The following is a 24,852-nucleotide window of genomic DNA, read 5'->3' as shown; positions in this document are numbered from 1 at the left end:
TGCTGAGCCATCTCTCCAGCCTCAGCAAGAGCCCTTTTGCTAATGGCTCTAACTGTTCATTGAGCAGAGCTGTTGTGGTCCAGACTGCTCACATTAGGTCCTTTTCCAGTACTGTTGCACGGGACTCAGTTTCTAGTCCATGGATTCCGGGGATGTGCTCAAACCACAGAAACTGTTTAACTAGGATTTTGTGTTTCTGAGACCACCCACTATTTCTCCTGTGCTCTGGCCAACAAAGAATTGATGGTAATACATTTGAAACCGAAGACCTCAGAATATTGTTGGTCTCTTTGTAGGTTCCTGACGTTGTTGCTTGGTTATTTCTTCTTGAGGGTTAAAAAATGCACACGTGTAGCATGAATCTTAAATGGTCTTATTAATAAAATCAAACCTGAGGCCAGTTATTGGAGTGAATGCTGGAAGATCAGAGAAGCAGAACTGTGCTGCTCCAAGCCTAAAAGCTTAACCAGCTCTAGTTCCTCATCCTCATGCCTTAAATACCTTTCTGCTTCTGCCATCAATTCCTGGGATTAAAGGTGTGTGTCTCTGTTTTTCAGAGTTCTAGGACAGCGAGTGGAGCAAAGTGACTGTAGTGTCCAGCTAGACTTTAGCTGCTGAAGAGCACGTTCTGGCTTGCACTGGGCTTTGCAGATGCCTTGACTAGATTTAGACTTATCTGTCAGTAAAAGGCAGCCGGTCTTCTCTCTGAGTGGAGAATAGGATTCCCTCTCTTGACAAGACCCCTGGCAGGTTTTCGGTAGCTATATCTTTATGTTTTTCTGTCTCTCCTGATTCTTCTAGGTTGGACAGGTTCATGGTGGATTGATGGGGGTCATTCAGAGAGCCATGGTTAAGGCTTGTCCACACGTCTGGTTTGAGCGCTCAGAAATGAAGGACCGACACCTGGTTACTAAGAGGTAAACAGTGCAGTTCCTTGGCCTTCATTGGAGTAAACAGAGAAGCTGATTGCCTTGGATCATTTGGCCAAAGGGCAAAACAAAACACAAAACAAACAAAAAACAAACTTAAAATGAAAACAAAATCATGCAAAACTCTATTTTTCTGGAGTCATCAATAGGACTGAAGTAGTAGTTCTGTAGTCAGGGAGATGTGTGGCTGCATATAAAAAGACTGGAAAGCTCAGATGTCTGTTTTGCTGTGACTCAAGTACAATCACTGAACTTTTAAAAGTTTAAAATTACCACCTGGAGAACTTAGAGAAAAATACCGATAATTTATTTGCTGAATGAATTTTTTTTTCTTTCTGCTGAATGGCCACTGCCACTCCGAATCTAGTTACCAGAGAGCTGATAACCACTGCTGTGCCTTCCTATTACCATCACAAAGCACAATCAGCTTAGTAGGGAGGGGTTGATTCTGGCTCCTGGTTTCGGGGTAAGCAGTGTGTGGTTCCTCGGCTCTTGTGCTTGGGCTCGTGACTGTACAATAAACTCCAAGTTTGTGGCAGAGGAAATCTGTTCACTTCATGGCGACAGGGAAGCAAGAGAGAGTGGAGGGGCCAGGGTCTCAGTCTTCCCACCAAGAGCATGCTCCGCGGCTCCTTAGTGCCACAGGCGGCAGCTGAACCGTGAACACATGGTTGTAGGGAGTACCTCCAAACTACAGCAGGTCTTCACAGAAAGGGAGGGAGGGAGGGAGTGTCTTTCTGGGGCTCCATAGAGATGAACTCACTAGGAACAAAGCTGAGGAAAAGCTTTCCCTGAAGAGGCTGTGCTCACATGCAGGTGTTCCTCATGAAACGCCTTTCCTTCTCTGTGGCGCCTAGGCTAGACTTACTTGTGCTAGGCTAGCCTCCTGCCTCATCCTCCTGAGCACCGGGATTACTATCCCTGGCTACGGTGTTTAATTGCATAGGAAAGTTCATCATCCTGATTCATCAGAGGAGTTTCTTACTTAATAACCATAATGCAGACAGATCAAGCATGATCAGAATCGCCCCCCCCCCCAGACAGTTTCTCTGGCTGTCCTGGAACTTACTTGTGGACCAGGCTGGCCTCGAACTCACAGAGATCTGCCTGCCTCTGCCTCCCAAGTGCTGGGGTTAAAGGCGTGCGCCACCAGAACTCCCATGTTTTTTCACACAAGGAATTATCAACATGGAGCAGAAGGGCGGAGTGCTCACGGCACCTGGCTATCTAGAAATCTAAGAGTAGCCAGAAGAGCTGGACTTGGTAGTGCATACCTGTACTCCTAGGAGTTGGAGAGTAGAAACAGGAGGTCAGGAGTAAACATTTGTGGCTGTGTAGTGAGTTCAAGGCCAGCCTGAGCTAATGAGACCCTGTCACCTGTCCCAGACAGACCCAAACCCACTCACTCCAGAGGAAATGAAAAAAGCGTGCCGATCTCCTTATCCCCTCTGCCCTTCATCCCTTTCTCTTTGTCCCTTATTTCTCTTATGACTTTTTCTTCCTGCTAGAGGGATGTGACAAACAAAAACTCTCCCTGTCTCTTTGTTTCTCAAGATCGACTCACAGATCCTTTATTTTCCCTTACAGATTGAAAGAACATGTCGCTGATAAGAAAAAGTTGCCCATATTAATCTTCCCTGAAGGTAAGAGACTGCCTGCCAAGCTACAGCTGATGTCCGCCAACCATCTGAGGAGCACTCTAGGTTTGGCACTCCGAGAGGAAGGGACGGGTGCCTTTTCTTTTCCTGCTTTTTGATGACAGGGTTTCTCTGTGTAAAGCTCTGGCTGTCCTAGAACTCTCTCTATAGATCAGGCTGGCTTCAGACTCACAGAGATCCACCTGCCTCTGCCTCCTGAGTGCTGGGATGAAAGGTGTGCACCACCACCACCTGGCACTTATTTGAGTTTTAAGCAATTTTTCCATAGGGGTATTAAACAGCATGGTCTATGACTTTGTAGGAATTATTCTTTACATGTATTAAATCGTCAATTGCTGTGATGGGGTTATTGCTGAGCGTTTAGTGGCAAAGTGAAAGTTTGCTGTTAAAATTGATCCAAACTTGTAAAGTATTTTTAAAGCAAGGGTTGACTTGTGGAGCAGCCCTAAAGTATCTGCAGCCTTGATGATGTTTTAGAGTATAGAAAATTATTTCCTGGGCCAGCGAGATGATTTAGTAGGTAGGGGGGCTTGCCTGTAAGCCTGATGACCTGAGTTCAGTTTCTGGGATCCACAGGTACAAGAGGCATGACTCCCTTTTGTTGTTCTGACCTCCAAACACATGCACCCACATAAAAAAATGTAATAATTTTTAGAGCAATTCCCTCTAAAATTTGTTTTTAAAAAGCGACTCCCTTCCACATCTCCTCTGCCAGGTACCTGCATCAATAATACTTCAGTCATGATGTTTAAAAAGGGAAGCTTTGAAATTGGAGGGACCATATATCCAGTGGCAATAAAGGTAAAGTCTGAGTCTTAAAGGGGGGAGCATTTGATGGTTAACTTTATTTGATATTGTTACAAATTTAAAATGTGCAAGAGTGAAGAACATTTGTGTATTTAGCTTCTTTGGGTCTTTACATTGTACATTTGTGCTCATTCTGTCTGGACAGGCAATAGATACATGCATACAGAGCTGGTAGATGATATGTACACAGGAGACACTTAGATACAGAGATAGGTAGATGCATAGATATAGGAAGATGGACAGACGGACAGACAACATGACTATGCAGCAGAGGTTATATTAATACTCAGGATGTAGTGGTGGGCAAATCTGATTGATCCTTGCTTTTATCAACTTTCTAATTAAGTGCGGAGTCATATCAACAGCTTTTGTAGTTAGCACTCTGGACTCTACTGGCTTAGTTCTTGTGAAAAATTCTATCAAGTGAAGTAAATTCTCCTGGGGACTGATAGGTTCATTTATCTTACCGCCTGAAAAACACTGACTTGGGTGAGAGAAGCCGGCATGGAATTCATGGCTGGAATGTCTTGTCTTTCATTTTCTCTAGTATAACCCTCAGTTTGGTGACGCATTCTGGAACAGTAGTAAATACAACATGGTGAGCTATTTGCTTCGAATAATGACCAGCTGGGCCATCGTCTGCGATGTGTGGTACATGCCTCCCATGACCAGAGAGGTATTACTGAGATAACTTCCAGTCTTTGATGCTTTATTTAATTAGATAAAGGCAAGAAAACCTTTGCCTAAAGCCTTGGGTCTTTCCATTCCTCCCATCATGCTTTTCTTCATTCGTAATGAAAGGGTTGTTTCTTAGTAATGTATTTAGTTCTATAAAAACAAATAAAAATGATTACGAGACATTTTAAGGTGTTTAAAAACTTCATACTCAAGATGTGTAACTTTTTCATTTACCCAGGAAGGAGAGGATGCGGTGCAGTTTGCAAACAGGGTTAAATCGGCCATCGCTGTCCAAGGGGGGCTGACTGAACTTCCCTGGTAAGAGTCCTCCCAGAAGCACTCTCTGTGTATTCAACAAAACCGCACTGGTTAGCTATAGACTTAGCAAGAAGTACGTCACAAAGACTTAAATAGGGTAAAGGCTTTACTCTCCCACTTAAGCACCAGAGTCCAGGCTGGCTAATGGCTTCTCCTTTATTCCTATACCAACCTCAATAGGTGCTTCTAACTCATGGCCCACGTGTGCACAGCAAATGGCCGGCTGGGGGCCTTTGAAAAGGGACACACCTGTCTCCATAGGTGCACATGCTAGAAATTGCACACATAACTTAGACTTGTTATCTCTCTGCTGCAAGTCTTGGGGTAGCGGTTAACTGCAAAGGAAACTGGGTGATACAGTGTTTGCTCTGGATGACCATGTTCTTAGGTAAGATGAGAGTTCTTGTACTGAAGAAGAAGGAGAGAAAGGGAGCTTGGCTTGGGGGGGCGGGGCTGTTTGTGTTTCACTGTAACTGTATCAGAACACTTAAGAACTGGAAGAAAGGAAGTGGAGTATTTTGGTGAAGCTTGGGCTGCCATAACACAATACCAGAGTGGTGTCTTCACAGAATTTGTTTTCTCTAAGTTCTGAAGGCTAGAGGTTTAAGCTTCGGATGCTGCACAGCCAGTCTCTGTTGAGGGTTCTTCCCTGTGTTTCAGAAGGTTGCTTTCTCCATTTCTTGCATGACCTTCTCTTTGTTCAAGCCCGGAGAGAGCAAGTTCTCTCGTGCCTGTTGCTATGAGGGCGCTAACCTCATTCTAAGGGCCCCATCCTTTTGACCTCACCTGACCCTAATGATGCTCTAAAGTCCTCATTGTCAAATATGGTCACCCTGGGAGTTTGCCTTCAATCTATAAATTTGTGAGGATAGAAATATTCGGAGTAAAGCAGTGAACAGTGAGGGTTAACTAGACCCACCGTGTAGCAGGAGGTTGATCCTTGTATGAGTGAGGATAGAAATATTTGGAGTAAAGCAGTGAACAGTGAGGGTTAACTAGACCCACCGTGTAGTAGGAGGTCGATCCTTGTATGAGCGGGCTGTCATCAAATGGTCTGTATGTCAAGTTCAGCAAATTCAGTGAAATCTCTATGACCTTTTTGGATGTTTCAAAAACACTTTATATGATGAGTTCAATTGAGGCAATTGTAGTGTTGTTCTAGGATTTGATTTCTGTGTTAATAGCAACCAAGAACATCCTCAGTGTAGGGGCCCAGGATTATTTAGGGGCTACATCTTTTTTTTTTTTTTTAAATATATTTTATTTTATTCTTGTGTGCATTTGTGGTTTTGCCATGCATGTCAGGGTCCCCTGAAAATGGAGTTACAGACAGGTGTGAACTGCCATGTGGGTGCTGGGAATTGAACTCAGGTCCTCTGGAAGAAGAGTCAGCTCTCTTAACCCCTGAGCCATCTCTCCAGCCCTAGGGGCTACGTCTTTAAAGATGGGCTGGCTAGCATTTTATATTCCTTTATCCAATAGTAGGGCATGTCACTAAAATATATTTTGCCCATTCACCTCTCTTGAAACCAGTTAATTTATACCACCCAGCCTATTTCTGGCAAACACTGTGCTTTTTTGACACTCATTTTTATAGGAAAAAAGTCATTTAGAAGTATGCTAACTAGCCAAACTTTGGATATTGGTGGGAGGTGAAAGTATATGCCAGATGAGTCCCTGGAAGTGTGAATTCTTGACTGACAGCAGCCGACTTGTTCTAAGCTGCAGGCTAGATAAGCATTTTACATCCTGCAATCTAATCTGGAGATGTTAACCTGGCAAACACAGTAACATCACAAAACTCTAGGCCTGAGGCGAAAAGTGTCTTAGTGACTCTTCAGGTTCACGTGTGTAGCTGTCTTCCTCTTTTTCTCTTCTTAAAACCTCTTCCCAGCGCTTCCTCTTACCCGGCATGCTAGCCCTGTCTGAAGCTGTCACGAAAAGCCTGTGGCTGGCTCTGTGGTCTCAGGCAGGGAGAGAAGCAAGCAGAGAGAGAGAGAGAGAGAGAGAGAGAGAGAGAGAGAGAGAGAGAGAGAGAGAGAGAGAGAGAGAGAGAGAGCAAGCACAGGCAGTCAGCCACAGGGTAGACTCACTGTCAGATTCTATCAACAATGGTCTTCACCTCTAGTCCTAGTATTAGGAGACAGAGGCAGGAGGATTCCCATGAGTTCCAGGCCTACCTGTGCTGAATAGTGAATTTCAGGCCATCCTGGCAACAGAGTAAGACCTTGTCTGACAGAAACAAAACACACCAAAACAAATCCTTTGAATGTTTCCATTTCCTTTTACTGAATCACATGCCATTTTATAAACAATATTCCTTTTAACTACCTGGCCTGTTTTTCCAAAAGGGAAAAGCCTTCCTGCCTTTCCAGGTATATTTTCACTCACCTGCTGAGTGTGAGTGAACACATCTAGACTGATTTCTTTGCAGACGAATGAGAACTGCTGTGTTTTTTTTTAGGGGGGGTGGGGACAGGGAGGTGGTATTTTTAATTTTAATTTTTTGGTTTTTTTGAGGCAAGGTTTCTCCATGTAGCCCTGACTGTTCTAGAACTCACTTTGTAGACCAGGCTGGCCTCAAACTCAGATCTACCTGCTTCCGCCTCCCGAGTGCTGGAACTAAAGACGTACACCACCATGCCTGGCTTTTTGCTGTGTGATCCTAAGCTGACTATCATGTGGCCACGCCTTCCTAAAGAGCTGAGATATGCCGTGACTGAAGTGGGGGAGAGTCTGATAGAACCTTGAAACCTCTAGAGGTGAGAGGTCATAGCTGGGGTGGCTCTCGGGGGTTTGGTACCAGGAGATTTAAGAACAGGCATTATTAACATCAGAAGCAGTGCGTCTGTGTTACTGTCCAGTTTAGTTCAGGCCTTAGAAAAAAGAAAAAGGTCCTTCTTCTCTCTCCTCTATTTCTCACGACTCAAAATCCGTGTAAATGCTACAGATAATTAGAGGTGGTTCATTTGGAGAAAAGAGGATTGTGTGTACAATTCTTAGGACCCGACCACAACCTACAGTTTTATTTCATGGGAACTTCCCATACCCGACCCTCTGAAAAAGTCTGTGAACAGTGGTCCATTCTCAGAACATTGTACTGGCGTCAGGCAGGTGCCTGTCTGAAGGTCAAGTCCTGTCCCGGTGGCATTGGGTTCACTGTGTAACCCATGATCATTCGGCACTGTTAGAACTTGCCTAACTGGGCTAAAGTTCAACAGTCCACATAGAAAGTAAGCAAGTTCTCAGCCCCCTCCCCCTAGGAGTTAGAATCCACAGTATTGTAATGGGGGAGGAGCAGTCCCTGGTAGCCCGGTCTCTTTCCAGTCTCCTTGTGTCCAAAGAAGGAAAGACACTCAGAGCCCTTACCTTATAACACAGAGAGGTCTGTGGTTCACAGCCCTGGAGAGAGTTCAAAGCTTTGAGTGGAGGAAGGCTGTTTCTACTGTGCCAACTCCTGGTCAACTGCAGCTTACAATTGTGTTGCTTGTTTTATCTTGAATCTGCTTTGGAGTATAAAAGTATACATATGTTTTGAATAAAAATAAAATTGTTAAACATAGGGTTAGATTCGAATAATTATTAAATAATTTATTTTAAAGAAAATAGCCTGTGTTTATAACTCATGCATGGATAACAACACTCTCATCATTTCATGTGTGTGTGTTTACAACTTTTCACGGGGTTTCTCAGCAAGCCACAGCCAATGAAAAACCAATGTTGGGTTTTCCAAGGAAAGAATCTGAAGAAACATCTTGGCTTTAATAATCCTTGTTTCTGTTTAAATATTGAATACAACAGCTCTAACTTCTGAAACAACAGAAGGAAGGCTAGGGGTGTAGCTCAGTGGTAGAGCGCTTGCTTAGCATGCACAAAGCCCTGGGTTCAATTCCCAGCGCCAGAAAATGTCTGCCTCTTTAGGCAGAAATGGCACGCAGGCAGTAATGTGCTCCGTTTTTACCAAGCTCAGAGAGCGTGTCCATTGCTCAAAGGAACACACACTTGGTCATTTGTAGAGAGAGGCCAGAACCTGCTCTTCCTGCGTCTATGAAGTGTCCTGGTACCATGAGGCACGTGTTACCACATGGCCCCATTTCTTCCCTGGCAGAGTATCTTTGCTATGTGTGCCTTTCTGTTCATAGGGACGGAGGACTGAAGAGGGCAAAGGTGAAAGATACCTTCAAGGAAGAACAGCAGAAGAATTACAGCAAGATGATTGTGGGCAATGGCTCTCCCAACCTGGAGCTGGACTGAGGCGCCGTGGATGAACTGGCTTCCCAGAGCTGGCCTTCAGACGGGAAATTTTATAACATCGTTTGTTGTACTGTTTTTTGCTTGTTTATTGTTAATCTTTTCTACCGGCTGATTGTCTCTACCTCTTCACACCAGAGGCAGAACCCACAGGTGCAGGGGTTGGGGGGGGGTGCCCCCTTTTTGACATTTTTGTTATAGTGTTGGTTCAATGAATTGTCAGGCGGATTCTTGAGTGGAAGCAGATTCTGCCTTTTGTAAAATGGCGTGTCATTGATGATTGAATGAATCTTTGTCTGCAAACCAGTGCTTCTAGAGCGTGTTTGGAGCTTGTTAATAAGGTAATTCTCAAAAGCAGCTCCACACTCTGTAATTTGATTCTGTCTCCCTTTCATTTCTTTTATTTTTATTTTATTTTTTTGAGATAGGGTCTTATTTATGTAGCCTAGGCTGGCTTCAAACTCACCCAGGACTGGCCGGGAACTCTTCACTGGTCCCGGATCCACTGCCCAAGTGCTAGGATTCCAGGCAGGTGCCGCCACCCCTACCTGTCGGCGTCAGTGCTGTAAGTGGTGGGATCACACCATAGCGCCTTCCCATGATGGCCACAACTATGGCTGCATTCTGCTCTAAGGCTGAAGGAAAAATGGAGGGTTATTTTTAGGGGAAAGGACCAATTTGTGGTCACCTGAACTGAAAGGAATGGAATGGAAATGATTTTTTCCTCGAGTGTTACGAGAGAGATGTTGATTGGTTAGACTCGATTAAGAACCGTGTAGGAGTGGTGTTTGTTCCCACAACTCGGTTCATCCAGCCACAGTGGGAAAAGCACCGTTAGTTTTTCTTGTTTGTATGCTAGAGATCTCCTTTGTCTTTTTTTTTCTTTTTTGTAGCAAAACATGTTTTTCAAAGGGAAGGAGCCTTTAAAGAAACAATCACACTATCTTCAGTATGAAGGAGCTTGCCTCCCGCCCCACCCACCTCACTGTAGTGATTTAGTCCCAAGCGTTCCCAGCCTTTTAAGCAGAAAACTAAGTGGTTTAATTACCTTTTGGAAACTGAGCCTTAACCTTTTTAAAGGGAAAACTAGCATTCTCTGAGTCCAATAGCATGAGCAATATTTGATAGCAATATATTACGCTGTGAGCTCTCGAGGCTGTTAGCTCAGGAGTAAAACCCTGTACAGGAAGTGAACTGTCTTACTGACTATGAATAAATTTTATATTTTTAAATAAGTGTTGCATTATTCTTCCTTTGCTCCCCCCCCCCTTTTCCTGTAACAAACAAGGGTTTTTGTTTCAGTGACAAATTTTATCGGATCATGCGCTGGCTAGTTTTATATGAACTGGACACAAGCTAGAGTCTTCAGAGAGGAGGGAGCCTCAATTGAGAAAACGTCTCCATAAGGTTGGGCTGTAGGCAAGCCTGTGGGGCGTTTTCTTAATTACTGATCAATGGGGGAGGGCCCAGCCCGTGGTGGGCGGTGCCATCCCTGGGCTGTGGTCCTGGGTTCTATTAAAAAGCAGGCTGAGCAAGCCATGAGGAGCAAGTCAGCAAGCAGCACCCCTCCGTGGCCTCTGCATCAGCTTCCGGCTCCAGGTTTGTACCCTCACTGCTTTGGATGATGAACTGTCATATGGAGCTGACTGAAATAAACCCTTTCCTCCCCAAGTTGCTTTTGGTCCTGGTGTTTCATCACAGCAATAGGGACCCTAGCTAAGACAACCCAGAACACCGGCCACCACTTTCTTTCTCACCTTGGTTTGTGGCCTCGCCATTTGCAATCTGGCCCTTGAATCCCACCTTAAACAAAGCCCCAGGCTGGGGGTATTTTGCAGGTGAACTCAGGCAATTACATGTAAATGACTAGATAGGCAGGCCTGGGACACACTACCAGTACTCCTCTGGATGATTAGATCCAAAGGAAACCGAGCACGGGTGCCCTCATGTCCAGTGGGTGGTCTTCATGTCCAGTGGGTGCCCCTCTGGGTCTGTTGCTTAGGTTTTATCTCTCCCTAAAGCCTCAGCAGGGTGATTGTGATGGAGAATCAGCACATACAACACTGCTGAAGTGATCCTTTGTTTGATTTATTTGTTGTTTTTTTTTTTTTTTTCTCAGAAAGAGAGGTTCCTGTTTCTTTTTACTTTTAGTATTCAGTAAGGCCTGAATTACTAAATCCATTTCATGTTCCAGTTCTCAGAAAAGTTGCTGTGTTTGGACACAGATAAAATGTGTCTTTCATAGAGCGTGTGAGGACAATAATAATGCTGGCACTTATGCTAGTTAATGGCATGCTACCTCAGTCAGAACGCCGCTCAGTCTCTAGGACTCCCATCTACCTTAGTTTCTGACTTCTTGCAGGATGACTTTGCTGTCCAGTGTGTTTTTGGAATGCTAATGCTGGTCAGATTTGGATCATGAACCTTAGAACTCTCCTATTGTTAAGCTTTTTGTTTTGTTTTGTTTTGTTTTTTTGAGGCGGGGTATCTGTAGCCCTAGCAGGTCTGGAATTCACTGTACAAACCAGGCTGGCTTTGAACTTAGATCAGTGTGCTTCTGCTTCCTGAGTGTTGGGATTAAAGGTGTGCAGCACCATGTCTGGTCCTAATACTATTTCGATGAAAAAAATTTCTTTGAGACAGGGTCTCAAGTAGTCCAGACTGACCTCAAACTTGCTCTGTGGCCATGGCTGACCTTGTGCTTCTTATCCTACCTCTATCTCCCAACATCCTAGTGCTGGGATTCCAGGCTTGCACTCCCATACCTATTTATATTATTGTTTTGTTATTATTATTATTACTACTACTATTATCATATGCAGTGCTGGGGACCCAGTCTGGGGCATGGAGCATGCTAGGTATCCACTCTACTTGAGCCGTCTCCCCAGCTCTAATATTGTTTTAGAAATACTGTGCTCTGTGGGGTGCACACCTGAGTAATCCCAGCACCGGGGAACTGGAGACAGGATCAGAAGATCAAGGTCGGGGGGCTGAAGAGATGGCTTAGCAGCATGTATCAGACAGTTCACATCCATCTGTACTGCTCCAGGGGATCTGGCCCACACCCCCACATGTAGGTACACAGACATAATTGAAAATAAAAAAGTTTAGGGTCATCTCTGGCTACAAAGTAAGTTTGAAGCCAGCCTGGACTATAGGAGACCTTTTAGAAGAACTGCTACTACTTCTACTGTTTTCAAAGCTTGGCGGGTCATGCTTGGTATCCCAGCACTCGGAAGGCTGAGGCAGGATGACTGCGGTGAGTTTGAGGCTGACTTTGTCTACATAGTAAGTTCTGGGCCAACTCGGGCTGTAGTGTGAGATTTCATCTCAACCGCAACTGCACATGCAGAGAGAGGCTGGGGGAGAGGGAGGTTCAGTGTCTGGTGTTTCTGAACCTTCATTACCGTAAATGAGGTATCAAGGGCTCGGTAGAAAAACTCCATCAGATATGGCCTTGCACCTGAGCCTCCTGTAGACTTATTATCTGAGCTTTGAGGTTGCCCATTTTTCATTTGAGCACTTTGTCCTGGCTATGTTTGCAGACAGCGGGTTTGAGGAACACTAAGAGTTCCTGACCTACCATGGCATACCCTGGACTTGGATGAGAAGTCCTGTATGGAGAAGTGGACACAGACCGTAGTGTGACAGCCTGTGCAGAGAGCCATCTTCAGGAAGGTTTCTGTGTGATCAGACTGTCCTTGGCTTACTCACACAATCCTGGTGACTGTCATTCCTTTAGTGTGTGTGTGTGTGTGTGTGTGTGTGTGTGTGTGTGTATGTGTGTTAAGGAATCCTATAAATGTCTTCAAATCAAAGATGGGGGTTGTTGGTTTCTTGTGAGAACAGCTGTCTTCCGTTTGGTTTCTGAAGTATGGTGTTTTTTTTTTTTTTTTTTTTTGGTTTTTCGAGACAGGGTTTCTCTGTGTAGCTTTGCGCCTTTCCTGGAACTCGCTTTGGAGACCAGGCTGGCCTCGAACTCACAGAGATCCACCTGGCTCTGCCTCCCGAGTGCTGGGATTAAAGGCGTGCGCCACCACCGCCCGGCTCTGAAGTATGGTGTTACCAACCTAAAGCTCCTGATGGATAGAAGGATGTGGTGAGAGATGGGCAAGGCAAGGCTACAGTCTGGGATTGGCACCTTAGGTTAGGTGCCCTCTCAAGGTGAGTCTCTACCTCTCAAGTTGTGGATTGCAACTGTCCGATGTAACATCAATTTGTTCTTTCTTTCTTTTTTTTTTTTTTTTTGGTTTTTCGAGACAGGGTTTCTCTGTGTAGCTTTGCGCCTTTCCTGGAACTCACTTGGTAGCCCAGGCTGGCCTTGAACTCAAAGAGATCGGCCTGGCTCTGCCTCCCGAATGCTGGGATTAAAGGCGTGTGCCACCACCGCTGGCTATCAATTTGTTCTTGATGGATTTGTTACTGTTTGGTGGGTTTGGGGATTTTGGTGGGGAGGGGGCGTGATGGTGAAGGTGTATCCCATGCATTTCTGTTACCCTGTGGCTGGGCATCTGGCTCTACATCTGGGGATCAAGTTTTCAAGTCAGGGAGGTTCCCGCAGCTCCAGTGAACCCTTTGGCCCATCTTTTGATTTCTCTGCCTTAGATTTTTGAAATGAATCCATGTGGTGCTCTAAGCCTTTCACTCATTTTAATAGCTGAGTAGTTTTAAATCTTTGGTGGGGGTGTTATTTTTTATTATTATTTAATTATTCATTTGCTGTTATTCAGCACTAAAGTTTGACACAAGCCACTTGCCTTGCTCACATTTGGAAGTGGGAATGGATGGTTTCTACCTCAATCCTGTCTTTTAATCTGGATTTGGCTGTTTTAAGAGCAAAAAGAGTCATTGCTGGTTTTATTGTGTTTGCTTTTTTTTTTTTTAAACAAATTATTATTGTTTTGAGAAGGAGGGTCTCCTACAGTCTGTAGTCCAAGGTGGCCTCAAACTGAGGTTGACCTTGAACCAATGCTCATCCTATTTCCACCCCACTAAGGGCTGGGATTACGGTTGTGCACCACCACACCTGACTTTATGCAGTGTTGGGGATCAAACCAGAGCTTCAGGCATGGGAGACAAGTGCTGTGCCAACTGAACTACGTCTCCACCCTGTTTTCAAATTAATAGTTTGCACCGGGTGGTGGTGGTGGTGGCGGCGGCGGCGGCGGTGGTGGCGCACGCCTTTAATCCCAGCACTTGGGAGGCAGAGCCAGGCGGATCTCTATGAGTGCGAGGCCAGGCTGGTCTACTGAGCGAGATCCAGGAAAGGTGCAAAGCTACACGGAGAAACCCTGTCTCAGAAAAAATTAATATTTTGTTGAAGAACATTTTTTTTTTTTTTAACAAGGTAAGTGAGGTACAGGAAGATGTGAACTACCACATGGAACTCAGGAGGTTTTCACACAGCGGACACAGAGACCCTGTGGCAGGAAGCAGCTGAAGGAAGCTGCAAGGTTTGTGGTTTTCTCCTTACAGTGTCAATGGCTCACTGACCACGAGCAGGGAGCCCGCCAGTCTGTGAAGATACTCCTGTGCTGTGAGTCTCCTGTGGTTCTGACTGTGGTGGGAGCCTGATTATCGTGGGAACCATCTTTGATACACGCAGCCCTGGCTCCTATCTGTTGCTAAAACCGAGTACCAATTGAGCTCTTTATCCGACCTTTATCAGAATTCTCAGTGCTGGTGTATGTAGCTTCAAGGATTGTTCCTTCAGAACCACAATTTTGCTCAGGACACGAGAGGAAATGACTCCGGGAATCCATCCCTATTTAGAAAGTTCTGCAGATATTTGGTTGACCAATGGTGCCAAATGTTTGAGAAAATGCAGCTTCACCTAGTCTCTGTGGAGAAAGAGCCCATGTGAAGGTGCCATGTTAACTATTACATGGATTTTAGGCAAGGCATAGCTGGGATCAGCCTGTTAGTCCTAGGGTCTACACTACTCCAGGATAGACTGTAGCTTGACCATTATTTTGCTTAAACAATGGGTAAATGCATCATCATCACTTCTTCCTTCATTGGCTGGTCCACATGACTGATAATTTTGAAAATGATAGTCTGGTTAATTCGTGTATATTCTCCTTGACTTGGATGCCTCTCGTATGTTCTCACAGTTTGACATGGGCATTACATTTTGGAAGAAGTAACAAGGCATGCGCATCCTTCTCACCGCATCTTCTTAGGTGGTCCATGCTTCCGATTGTTCCTTCAGGAGGGTGTTCACTCCTGGCATTTGATTAATATAAATTGGTTATCTAGTACTACTATAACAAGATGCCAGGAATGAATTTCTCACAGTTCTGAAGGCCAGAAGTCAGAGGTAAAAGTTTGAACATGGCTGCCTTCTTATTCACCTTGCTTTTCTCTGTTCTCTGTGTTCTGTGTGTCATCTCCCCTCTTATAAGCCTGAGTTGTGGGGAGGAGGGGCTTCCTGTGCTGGGTTAGGACCTCAGCCTGAGTTGTGAGGAGGGGGACATCATCTGGTCTGTAGCAGGTAATGTCTGCTGAGCTTTCATACTGTGAACTTTATCCTTCCTCTAATAAGAGTCATTTGGGAGGAGATATTTGAAACTAAGTATCCATTCTGCAAACTCCTAGTTCATCCCTTCTTGCTTCATACAGTGCATTAAAATCCGTTGTCCACATTGCTTATTTTGATGTACAGTTTGTCTCAGATTTGACCTCTGGAGCCCCTAGCTTTTCTGTCTTTCTGAATAGCCCAGACTTGGTTTCCTTCAGTGGAAAATGGTATGTAGAAGCCAAAGTTTGTACTGGTGTATGCACTGCTCCTGGGGTGGTGTTGTCCTTATAACCCTGTCAGGGGACAGAGCTAGGAAGTGTATGCACACACACACACACACACACACACACACACACACACACACCCCTTGCATCTGAATTTTTGTCTCTCTACCAAGATATCAATCATCTATGATCTATACCTATAATCCATGCCTATTATTATTTCTATCTTAGCTATTGATCATCTACACATATCATTTGTCATCAGCATCATCTCTGGGTAACTTATTTTTCTATCCTCTGTATTTAACATCATTTCTCTATATTCTTCCTTCTTTCCTTCCTTCCTTCCTTCCTTCCTTCCTTCCTTTCTTTCTTTCTTTCTTTCTCTCTCTCTATATATCTATTATCTATCTATCTATCGATCTATCTATCTATCATCTGTGTCTATCCTCTATCTACCTATCATCTCTATCTATCATCTATCTACCTATCTATCATCTATCTCTCAATCATCAGTCTTCTTTTCTTTCCTCCCCCCTTTTTTTCTATCTCTTTTAAAAGTGCAGTAATTATTTCCAATCCAACACTTCAGGGTACTGTAACATGAATCTTAAAAGGTCTTATAACAAAAAACCCAGAGCCAAATATTAAGGTGAAAGCTGAGAGATCAGAGAAGCAGAACAAGCCAGCTACAAGTTCTTACCTCTAGGAAGTCCTCAGTCTCAAGAGAGTGAGTTCCTGTTTCCTCACGCCTTATATACCTTTCTGTGTCCTGCCACTTTACTTCCTGGGATTAAAGGCATGTGTCACCACTGCCTGGTTCTGTTTCTCTCATGTAGTTCAGTGTGGCCTTGAACTCACAGAGCTCCAGATGGATTGATCTATGCCTCCTGGGTGATAGGATTAAGGGTGTGTGCCACCACTGCCTGGCTATGTCTAATTTAGTGGCTGGCTCTGTCCTCTGGTCTCCAGACAAGCCTTATTGGGGTGCACAATATATCACCACATGGTACGCTTGAGTTTTTCTACCTTCTGTATTGTAAGTCTCTTCCAGTGAGGAATCTGTTTTCTACCCCTGATATCCTGATATTTACTCATTAGTAATCCATCTCATAGTCCTTGCCACCCTCCCCCACTTGGGCATCTTTCTCCCTTCACTGTGTGTCTGCTTGTACAGGTCAGAAGAAGCAGAACATATCTTAGGTGAACCTGCCACGCAGCCAGCAAGCTTGAAGAGTCCCCCTTCCAGACTGGCCCTTCTCAGTAAGGATGTCCTTCTATCCCAATGCAAGGTCCTTCACCTCACCTACTTTAGTTCTGGTGCCCTGGGAAGTCCTTCTCTGTGGAGCTTCTCTGCCTGGGCCCTGACAACTTCGCTGGTCCACCACAACCTTCCTACCACCAGTGTGGAGGTCCTTTGCTCTGCCCACTTATGGCTTTAGGACTGTGTTGTTCAAGGAAGGAGGCCTAAGGGTGGAAACCCAACCTGCGAGCCTCAAGTGGAGACTTGGTTCTTCTGTGTCTCAGGGTGACAGTTCAAAGGTCCTCAGAGTGATCTTTGCTGCCATCAGGAGAATAATTCTGGAACCGAGTTCAATACAGGTCGAGCGGATAGTAAAAGATGGTATGGTCTGATATTCAACGATACTGGAGACCAGAGACCCCTCAGATTTTCCAGGCATACTAGAACCCACGCCCTTACTTGAGTCAGAGTAAACTGGGATGCACTTAGGCAGAAGAGGCTCTCCCTGCAGGGAGCCGCAAATGAAATAGTCCTAAAACAGCTGGCTTTGTGAATACACGCCGTTAGTGCACATTGTGCACATGCTTGTGCAGCACACATCCGGTATCAGTTACTTTTCTCACAGCATTGAAGAGAAATACCCTACGAAAGCAGTGTAAGAGGGGAAGGGCTGATTCTGGCTCACAGTTCGACGAGATTCAGTCCATCATGGCGGAGAAGTCGTGGCTGCTGGAACGTGAGGCAGCTGTTCAGGAAGCAGAGGGCGATGAGGGCCGGCGTTCAGTCTGCTTTCTCCTTTTCACCGAGTATGGGAACCACAGACCAAATAAATGAAATGATGCTCACAGAGAGATGCTCCCATCTCAGCTAACCACGTGTAGGGACTCTTTCACGGACATGCCCAGAGATCCTGTTAATATTAACTGTCCCCCTCCTGTACCCAAAGTGGCCCGACTCTTCTCCTGCTCCGCATTTTCCTTTCTCTTTGCTGTAGAGGTTTTAAAACTCTAAAACAGTTAACGCCCACCCCCGCCACCTTTGGATGCGTTCTCAGGCATCCTAGGCTGGTCTCCAGCTCAGTACGGAGCCAGACCCGAGCTCTGTGCTGCTGCCTCCGTTGCCAGCACTGGGGGTTCGGGGGTGCACCACCAGACCGGGTCTGGACAAGACCGCGCTTCCGATGGATCGGGGATGGGGCTCAGAATGCCCGCACCCACCCCCCTCTCTCTAAGGCCTTTGATTCGCGGCTGCGCTGTTGAAAGCCCGAGTGCTCTACAAATCAAAAACGAAACAGCCTTAGCGGAGGAATATGTAATTTGTAGGATCCCCCCATCCCCCCAAACTTCACTGTGGGACCCAATTTCAGCTTTGAAAATACAAACACCCACTACAGACTTTGTTGAACATTTACAGAATCTAAATATCTCCCCTGGAATAACTTTTGGGATATAAAACTATTAAGCTAGTATTAATCCCACTGGGCCAGAATAAGACCACTACCACAATTTGTTTTGAGCCAAATTTGAAGGAAATTTTATTAAATACTGGCCAGGATGATGAACACTGGCTATGTCTATACCTGAGATTCCCAGAGAATGGCCAAAAATTACGCTAGTCTGGTGCTTATAAAGGCAAAACCCACAAGGCTACGTAGTTCTCACCCTCATCCAATCAGGGGTATCCTGGCATAACTCCTGCCTACATGTGACCAAGCACATCCTGTGTAGTCGGGGTGGCCAACCTTATTTACAGATGTGAAAGCACATGTCTTGTTATCTGACATGAACAACGGCCTTCAGCGTGCTAGAAAGTTATCTGCCCTTGGACAAGTGGGGCTCACAGGTTAGAGGCATTTTTATTTTTTAGATCTCTTAAGCACAGTAATTAAAACTTAAAACATAACGCTAGCCCTCATCCTAGATTAAATATTAACTAAATCAAACTAGACTCTAGACGGGCAATTGTGCCCAGGAGCTTCTGGAAATTTCCTCGCTGCTGCAGAGAAGGCAGTGTGGGTATCATCTGGGACAATGAGCGCTACTGTGGTGCCCAGATTCTCTGGCAGCTGTTCAGCACATGTCCACTGCTCAGTGCAGGGCAGACAGCCAGGGAGAGTCACTGAAAACTCATAAGGACTGGAGCAAGCCTTTCCAGAAGTCGACTTCCCCTTTTATGAGAGACAACAGAGAGAAATAAACTTATTGAGGCCCTGAATATCTCACTGGTGAGTCAACCCCTGGTAGGCAGAGGGGAAATCGCCTCTTCAGCACCAAACCCACATCTGTGTGAGCTGCAGAGTGGTTATCCTGGCGTGGGACCCTTCACTCTCATATCTGGACCTAAAGGGGGATAACTCACTTGAACAGGAACTCTAAGGGACGTTTTTGTCCTGGGAATTGGAGGTTCCACAGTGCTGCTGTTTCCCTTTCCGGGAGCATAAGAAGGCAGACAGGTTAGCAGCTCATGCTTCAGGAGACCTATGCCTGTTATCAGGAGGGAATTTGACTTTATAGAACCACTCAGAATCTAACAGGAATAAATAAAATGATGTAAGAAGCAGGAGTCTGGAGAGACGGCCCAGTGGGTAAAACCGCTGGCTGCTCTGTCCTGAGGAGGAGCGTCTGAGTCTGCATCCCCACAGCAAGGCAGCTTCCCCACACTCGGGACTCCGTGCACACGTGTCTACTCATACCCAGACGTATAAACACATAAAATGAGTATTTCAAAGTGATGAAAGAAAGAACTCATTTTCTCACCGTGCCCTGGGAATTGGTCTGGATTATCAAAAGCATTTTGGCTGTGCTTTCAACCTTTCCCCTCCATTCTCTTTTCTTCTATTTATAGCATGACTCCTCTGGCACATGTCTGGCTCAGCTTCTTCGTGCTCTGTTCATTCTGGATTGCTATTTTAAACACTGTGCGGAGGTCGTCTTGAGCTACAGTCATGTGTCCCGGCAGCAAGAGTCACTCGCCTAAGAAAGGCACAATGCTCACTGAAGTGGTGTCCAAATTAGAATTTTTTTTTAAGAGTACATTTTTCCCCCCAAGTAGCTCTGTGAATGCTCCTCAGCTTTGCTCTAGAGCAAGTCACATTTACTTCCTAGTACTGAACTCATTTCTTTCTGACATGGTCTTGTCAAATAGTTGGTTCCATCATTAAAAGAAAACCCAGTTTCATAGACTATGAGTAAGTCAAAATCCTAAGCCAAACCTTAACTTCTACCAAGAAGGCAAATGGTGTCATAACAGAAGTTGCGAGGATTGCTACATGCCCACACCTTTAAATTTGTTATCTTCTCTGCAATGTCTTCTATTTTTAAATGATGTTTTAAAGAAAAATTTTACTAATAAAATTTATTCTTTGAAAATTACCTATGTATATAATGTATTCTGATATGCCCCCCATTACCTCCCTCCCACCACTGCCAACCTTTCTACACCCCTACAAATCTCTTTCCCATATTCCTGGCTTTTGCGTCATCTTCCATGAGGTGAGCTCTTCCTGTGTGACTATGGATTTGGAATCCCCAGCGGTACCTGGTGGGTACACAAATTGAATACTATGCCCTCCCTCTCCCACCATCTGTTAACTGCTCACAGTTCAGCAGTCATGGTAAGGTCCCATGAGCCCTCTCCCGTCTCTGGCTGACGGTTGGCTGGGGCAGTCTTGGATAGGCCCAGTGCCAGTAACCGAAGTGGTGTGGGCTCATGATTGCCATGGACATGTGGTGCTTATCTTACAGCAGTTACATTCTTTCTGCTCCCTTTTAGACAGTGATCCCTGAGACTCAAGGGGTTGTATGAGCATCTTGTTTAGGGCTGAATTGTCAGGTGTCAGTCATCATCAGCTGTCAGTCACCATCAGCTGTCAGTCACCATCAGCTGTCACTCACTCATTCTCAGGATCCCGTGAGTCATGGGTCTCTGCATTCACCTCTGTTCAGTGTAAAGGGAGACTTCTCTGGTTAAGACGGAGTGGCCTTTGTCTGTGGGTGCATGTAGATAATTAGAAGGCAGTTTGATGCTCTAAGGTCTCCCCTAGGACCCAAGACTTTGTGGGGTTTTGACTGGGTTTAGAGTACCAGGCGTGAGTTCCCTTTTGTGGAGTGGGCCTCAGATAAGTTAGTCTTCTTATAAGTTGTACGTTCTGGTACAGGAGATTTTGTTCTGCAATTTGTGACGAACTTAAGAGAGTGGATCACTGTAAACTGATCAAGAGGACACAGTTTCTATAGCATAAAGTCCAGGAAGGAAGTGTGAAAAGGAAGCAGATCAAGTCTGAGAAAGGTTTGAAGTGCATCTGGCTGAAGGCAGGCCTGAAGGAAGCCCCCGAGAGCTGGCAGACCCCCAAGGTCTACATGAAGAACAGACAAGTCTGGGTTCCCATCCCCTGGCCCTCTTCCTGCTGCTGACCCATTATAACAGATGATGTAAGGACTCAGTTATTCTAGGCTGGCCTAGGGGGAAAATAGAGTGGATCATATGGCAGCAAACCAAAATAGCTTTTGGATCCATCACCTATAGTGTTACCCTTCTGAGCAAAACCTTGGCAGCTATTCATTCATTCATTCATTCATTCATTCATTCATTTATGCATGCATCCTTTGGTCATTTGCAGAAAAATGTCTTCTGGGCAATACAGCAATATCTTCCTACTTGAGTGCTTTGACCCCCTCTCTGTCCCTTCGTTGGCAACCTCAACTGGTCTGCTGGCCGTCTTGTATTCTTTCTTTAGTCTTGGGTTAGATGTCTCCAGCTCTTGAAGTAGAGGACCAGACCAGGCCCCAAATGGGTGACTGTGGGTTTCTAGCCCTGGCTCCGTCTCATGAAGGGTTGGCTGTGCATGAATGGGGCAGAGCCGTGGATGTGCAGGAAGGTAGTTTCAAGAATTCTGACTTCAAATACGAGTGACTGATTCTCTTTACTTAGTCCTCTGTAATGGACTTCTACTGAAGCCAAGAGAGTCGCATGCTTTCCTGGAAGGGGAAGGTTCACCTGCCGCTGCCTTCACAGAATCTCTTCAGCCAAGTCGTGGGCATGTGGCCAACTGCATTATCCGCCTCTCAGCGTTTCTGAGTACAAAATTCATTGTAATCGCTGCTTTTCATTCAGCACACCAGGAATTCTAATCCTACAAGTAAATCATTATCCTCACTTTTAAATGAAAAAGCGGAGTTCACAGAGCCTGGACGAGAGGTGGAGTCACAACTGCTGTGTTTCTGTTGCTTTTCTTCCTCTGTTTCACTTAGGCCTTTTCACATTCGCCGCCGCCTTTCTTCATCATCACGGCCCCTTAACAGCGCCTCCTACTGGGGTGGCTCTCATCTCCTAACTTCTCCATTTCCCCTCTCTGTTGCTTTCTCTGGCCACATCTGAAACTTTGTTGCCCCTTCCTCTTCCCCCTACCCACACCAGCTCAGTGGTTAAGAATGCTCGCTGTCTACACATGAAGACCTGAGTCAGGACGCCTGCAACTCACAGGCATTACATTCTGTACCACCCCTTCTTGCTAGCTGACTCACTCTAGAGCATTGGTTCTCTCTCAACCTGTGGGTCGAGACCCCATCAGCAAACCCCTGTCTCCAAAAATATTTACATTATGATTCACAACAGTAGCAAAGCTACAGTTATGAAGTAGCAATGAAAATAATTACGTTGGTGTGTGTGTGTGTGTGTGTGTGTGTGTGTGTGTGTGTGTGGTCACTATGGCATGAGGAACTGCATCAAAGGGTTGTAGCATTAGAAGGAAGGCTGAGAGCCACTGTACTAGCGTCTCTGTCTGTCTTTCCTGCCGCTTCTCTGTCTATTCCTTCCTCCTGTGCTGGTGTTGAGGAGGGGAGGCTGCCGTGAATCCAAAGCTACGAGGGTCCTGGGACCTCTAAGAGCCGTGTGAGTAGGAACATGGCTTCTTTCCTGACTGAACCTCTGGTTAAACCTAAAGCTGGCCAGCCTCTGGATTGCAGCTTTGGACTCTGCACCAGAGAACCCAGCTAAACCACATCCAGACACCTGACCTGGTGCATCTATAAAAATCAATTCCGTGTTATTTTCAGCGGCTGAGCTTGTGGTTACTGGTTGCTCAGAAGTAGGTGGCTGACACCTACCTCTCCTAGTCCCTAGCCTTGAAGCAGTGACATGGCTGCTCTGTGGGGCAGGGCTCAGATTGAGCACCAGGGCTCAGATTGCTCACCACCAGGGCTCAGATTGCTCACCAGGGCTCAGATCGCTCACCAGGGCTCAGATTGCTCACCAGGGCTCAGATTGCTCACCAGGGCTCAGATTGCTCACCAGGGCTCAGATTGCTCACCAGGGCTCAGATTGCTCACCAGGGCTCAGATTGCTCACCACAGTTCAGTCCTCTTCCAGGGAACTGTATTGTCCCTGGGAAGCAGTTCCTAGCCAGCTGCCACATTTCCCAATGTCCCTTTTCATCTGAATGGAGCCATTGACAGGTTCTCAACATCAGAAGAGACTGGCAGCCATCTGGGTCATTTCCAGCAGGAGGAAGTGAAGAAGTGGGTGTGTTTCCTCCACCCTCTTGGCCTGTCTGCCTGGTGGAGGAAGACAGGCCAAGGTCCAAGAGTCTGGAGGAGCCGCACAACCAAGGAGCCTGGGCACTTCATTTTACCTCATAAAGGGACTGGAACGCCTGGGTTACACAAGAGTGAGGAGAAACAAACAACTCTCATGATGTTAAGCCACAGACTTCTTGGGTTTTGTTTATTGTAGCAACTTATTTGTTTAATTTTTTTAATTGTTTATCCATTTTCCTATTTCAGAAGTGGAGATAAAGTTGTTATGATAGAATGCAACAACTTATTTGAAACATTCGTCAAAAGTTTAAACTGTTGTAAATTGCCGGCAGTGTCTTCACAGTGACGCGGAGGTAATCGGAGAAGGAGTGATCGTTATTTGGGTTGAGGTCAGTGCGGGGCTAAACCTCAATTTTTCTACCTCCTGCCCAGCTCTCTTCCAGAGCATCCTGCCGAGGCGCGTTGGAGGGGGCTGAGCTGCGGGTGACATTTGCTGGAGGACATTCCTTTTGGACTAGAGAGGGAGTCAAGGCTGCCCTTGTGCAGTCGAGCCAAATGCCTCTCTCTGCACCGGTCTGACATTTAACTGTCTGCTCCCGCAAAAGACACATCGCTATATTACACACATATTTAGTGAGGAGATGAATGGGTATGCATTTTGAAGTGATTCTTAAAATACCTTCCTTTTGTATAACGGAGTCTTTTTTTCCCCCTTGACAATGGCAAAGATAGGTCATTTAACTAGATGTGTTGTCAGTGAGATCTCCCACATACTTCTGGGAGACATTTGTCTTCTCTAGATGGCCCGGGTAAAGCCCAGTGGCTCTTCCAAAGCGGTGTACAGATGGGACACACGTGCTGTGACCTCCCCAGACTAGACGAGAGCTCTTTCTCAGAAAAAGAAATGGCCTCCTATCCCAGGGGGGGGGATAGAGTTCTCAATAGAAAGTATGTGCTGAACCCAGTGTGTGACTACAGAGCTGGCACTCCAGATGACGCAGGACTGTGATCCTGAGACCAGTGTGGGCCGTGTAGTGAGAGATAACCTGTCTAAACCAGAACAGCCAACCAACAACCCCAAAACAATATTCTCTAAGGCTTAAGTTTAGTAGCATCTTTACTAGGTAGAAAAGTACCTGGTGGTACAAAATACAGTTCCTCCCTCGTAGAGACAGATAGCCGTAGGGAAGGAGAGAAACAATTAAATAGAAGTGTACGTAAAATGGTCAAAAGCAAAATTATAAACTGTGGTCAGAACATAACATGTGATGGTGGCATTTTATTACCAAAGGAAGCCTGCTGGGCCTAAAGTTATGTTTTAAGTTTTAATGACTGTGCTTAGGAGAGCCAGAAAACAAAAATGACTTTATTTAACCTTTAACCCCACTTGTCCAAGGGCAGATGACTTCCTGGGATACTGGGGGCTGTTGTTCATGTAAGGTAACAAGCCACATGTTTTCACATCTGTAAACAAGGCTGGTTGCCCCAACTGCATAGGAGGTGCTTGATCACACGTAAGCAGGAGGTACGTAGGCAGGAAGTGTGTCAGGATGTGTGCTTGCCCCCAATTGGACCAAGGCAGGAAGTAAGTAGCCTTGTGGGTTTTGACTTTATAAGCACTGGACTAACATAATTCCGATCATTCTCTGGAAATCCCGGGTATGAAGGTAGTCAGTGTCCATCGTCCTGGC

At 45.6% G+C, this 24,852-nt stretch overlaps 1 protein-coding gene across 1 annotated transcript in view; it reads left to right on the top strand.

Moving 5' to 3' along the window:
• Gpat3 (glycerol-3-phosphate acyltransferase 3) overlaps positions 1–9,876 on the top strand; it is a 58,494-nt gene extending 48,618 nt beyond the window's left edge. Inside the window, exons 8-13 of the mRNA XM_028867280.2 lie at positions 802–917; positions 2,517–2,572; positions 3,303–3,388; positions 3,942–4,070; positions 4,311–4,390; positions 8,533–9,876. Coding sequence (XP_028723113.1) covers positions 802–917; positions 2,517–2,572; positions 3,303–3,388; positions 3,942–4,070; positions 4,311–4,390; positions 8,533–8,644 — 579 coding nt within the window. The 3' untranslated portion in view covers positions 8,645–9,876. The remainder of the gene's footprint in view (positions 1–801; positions 918–2,516; positions 2,573–3,302; positions 3,389–3,941; positions 4,071–4,310; positions 4,391–8,532) is intronic.
• The last annotated feature ends 14,976 nt before the right edge of the window (positions 9,877–24,852 follow it).

This window comes from Peromyscus leucopus, chromosome 10 (assembly GCF_004664715.2).
Source record: "Peromyscus leucopus breed LL Stock chromosome 10, UCI_PerLeu_2.1, whole genome shotgun sequence".
In the NCBI taxonomy this organism is placed as follows: domain Eukaryota; kingdom Metazoa; phylum Chordata; class Mammalia; order Rodentia; family Cricetidae; genus Peromyscus; species Peromyscus leucopus.
Note: the sequence above shows the minus strand (reverse complement) of the source record. Positions and strands in the feature narration are given on the sequence as shown.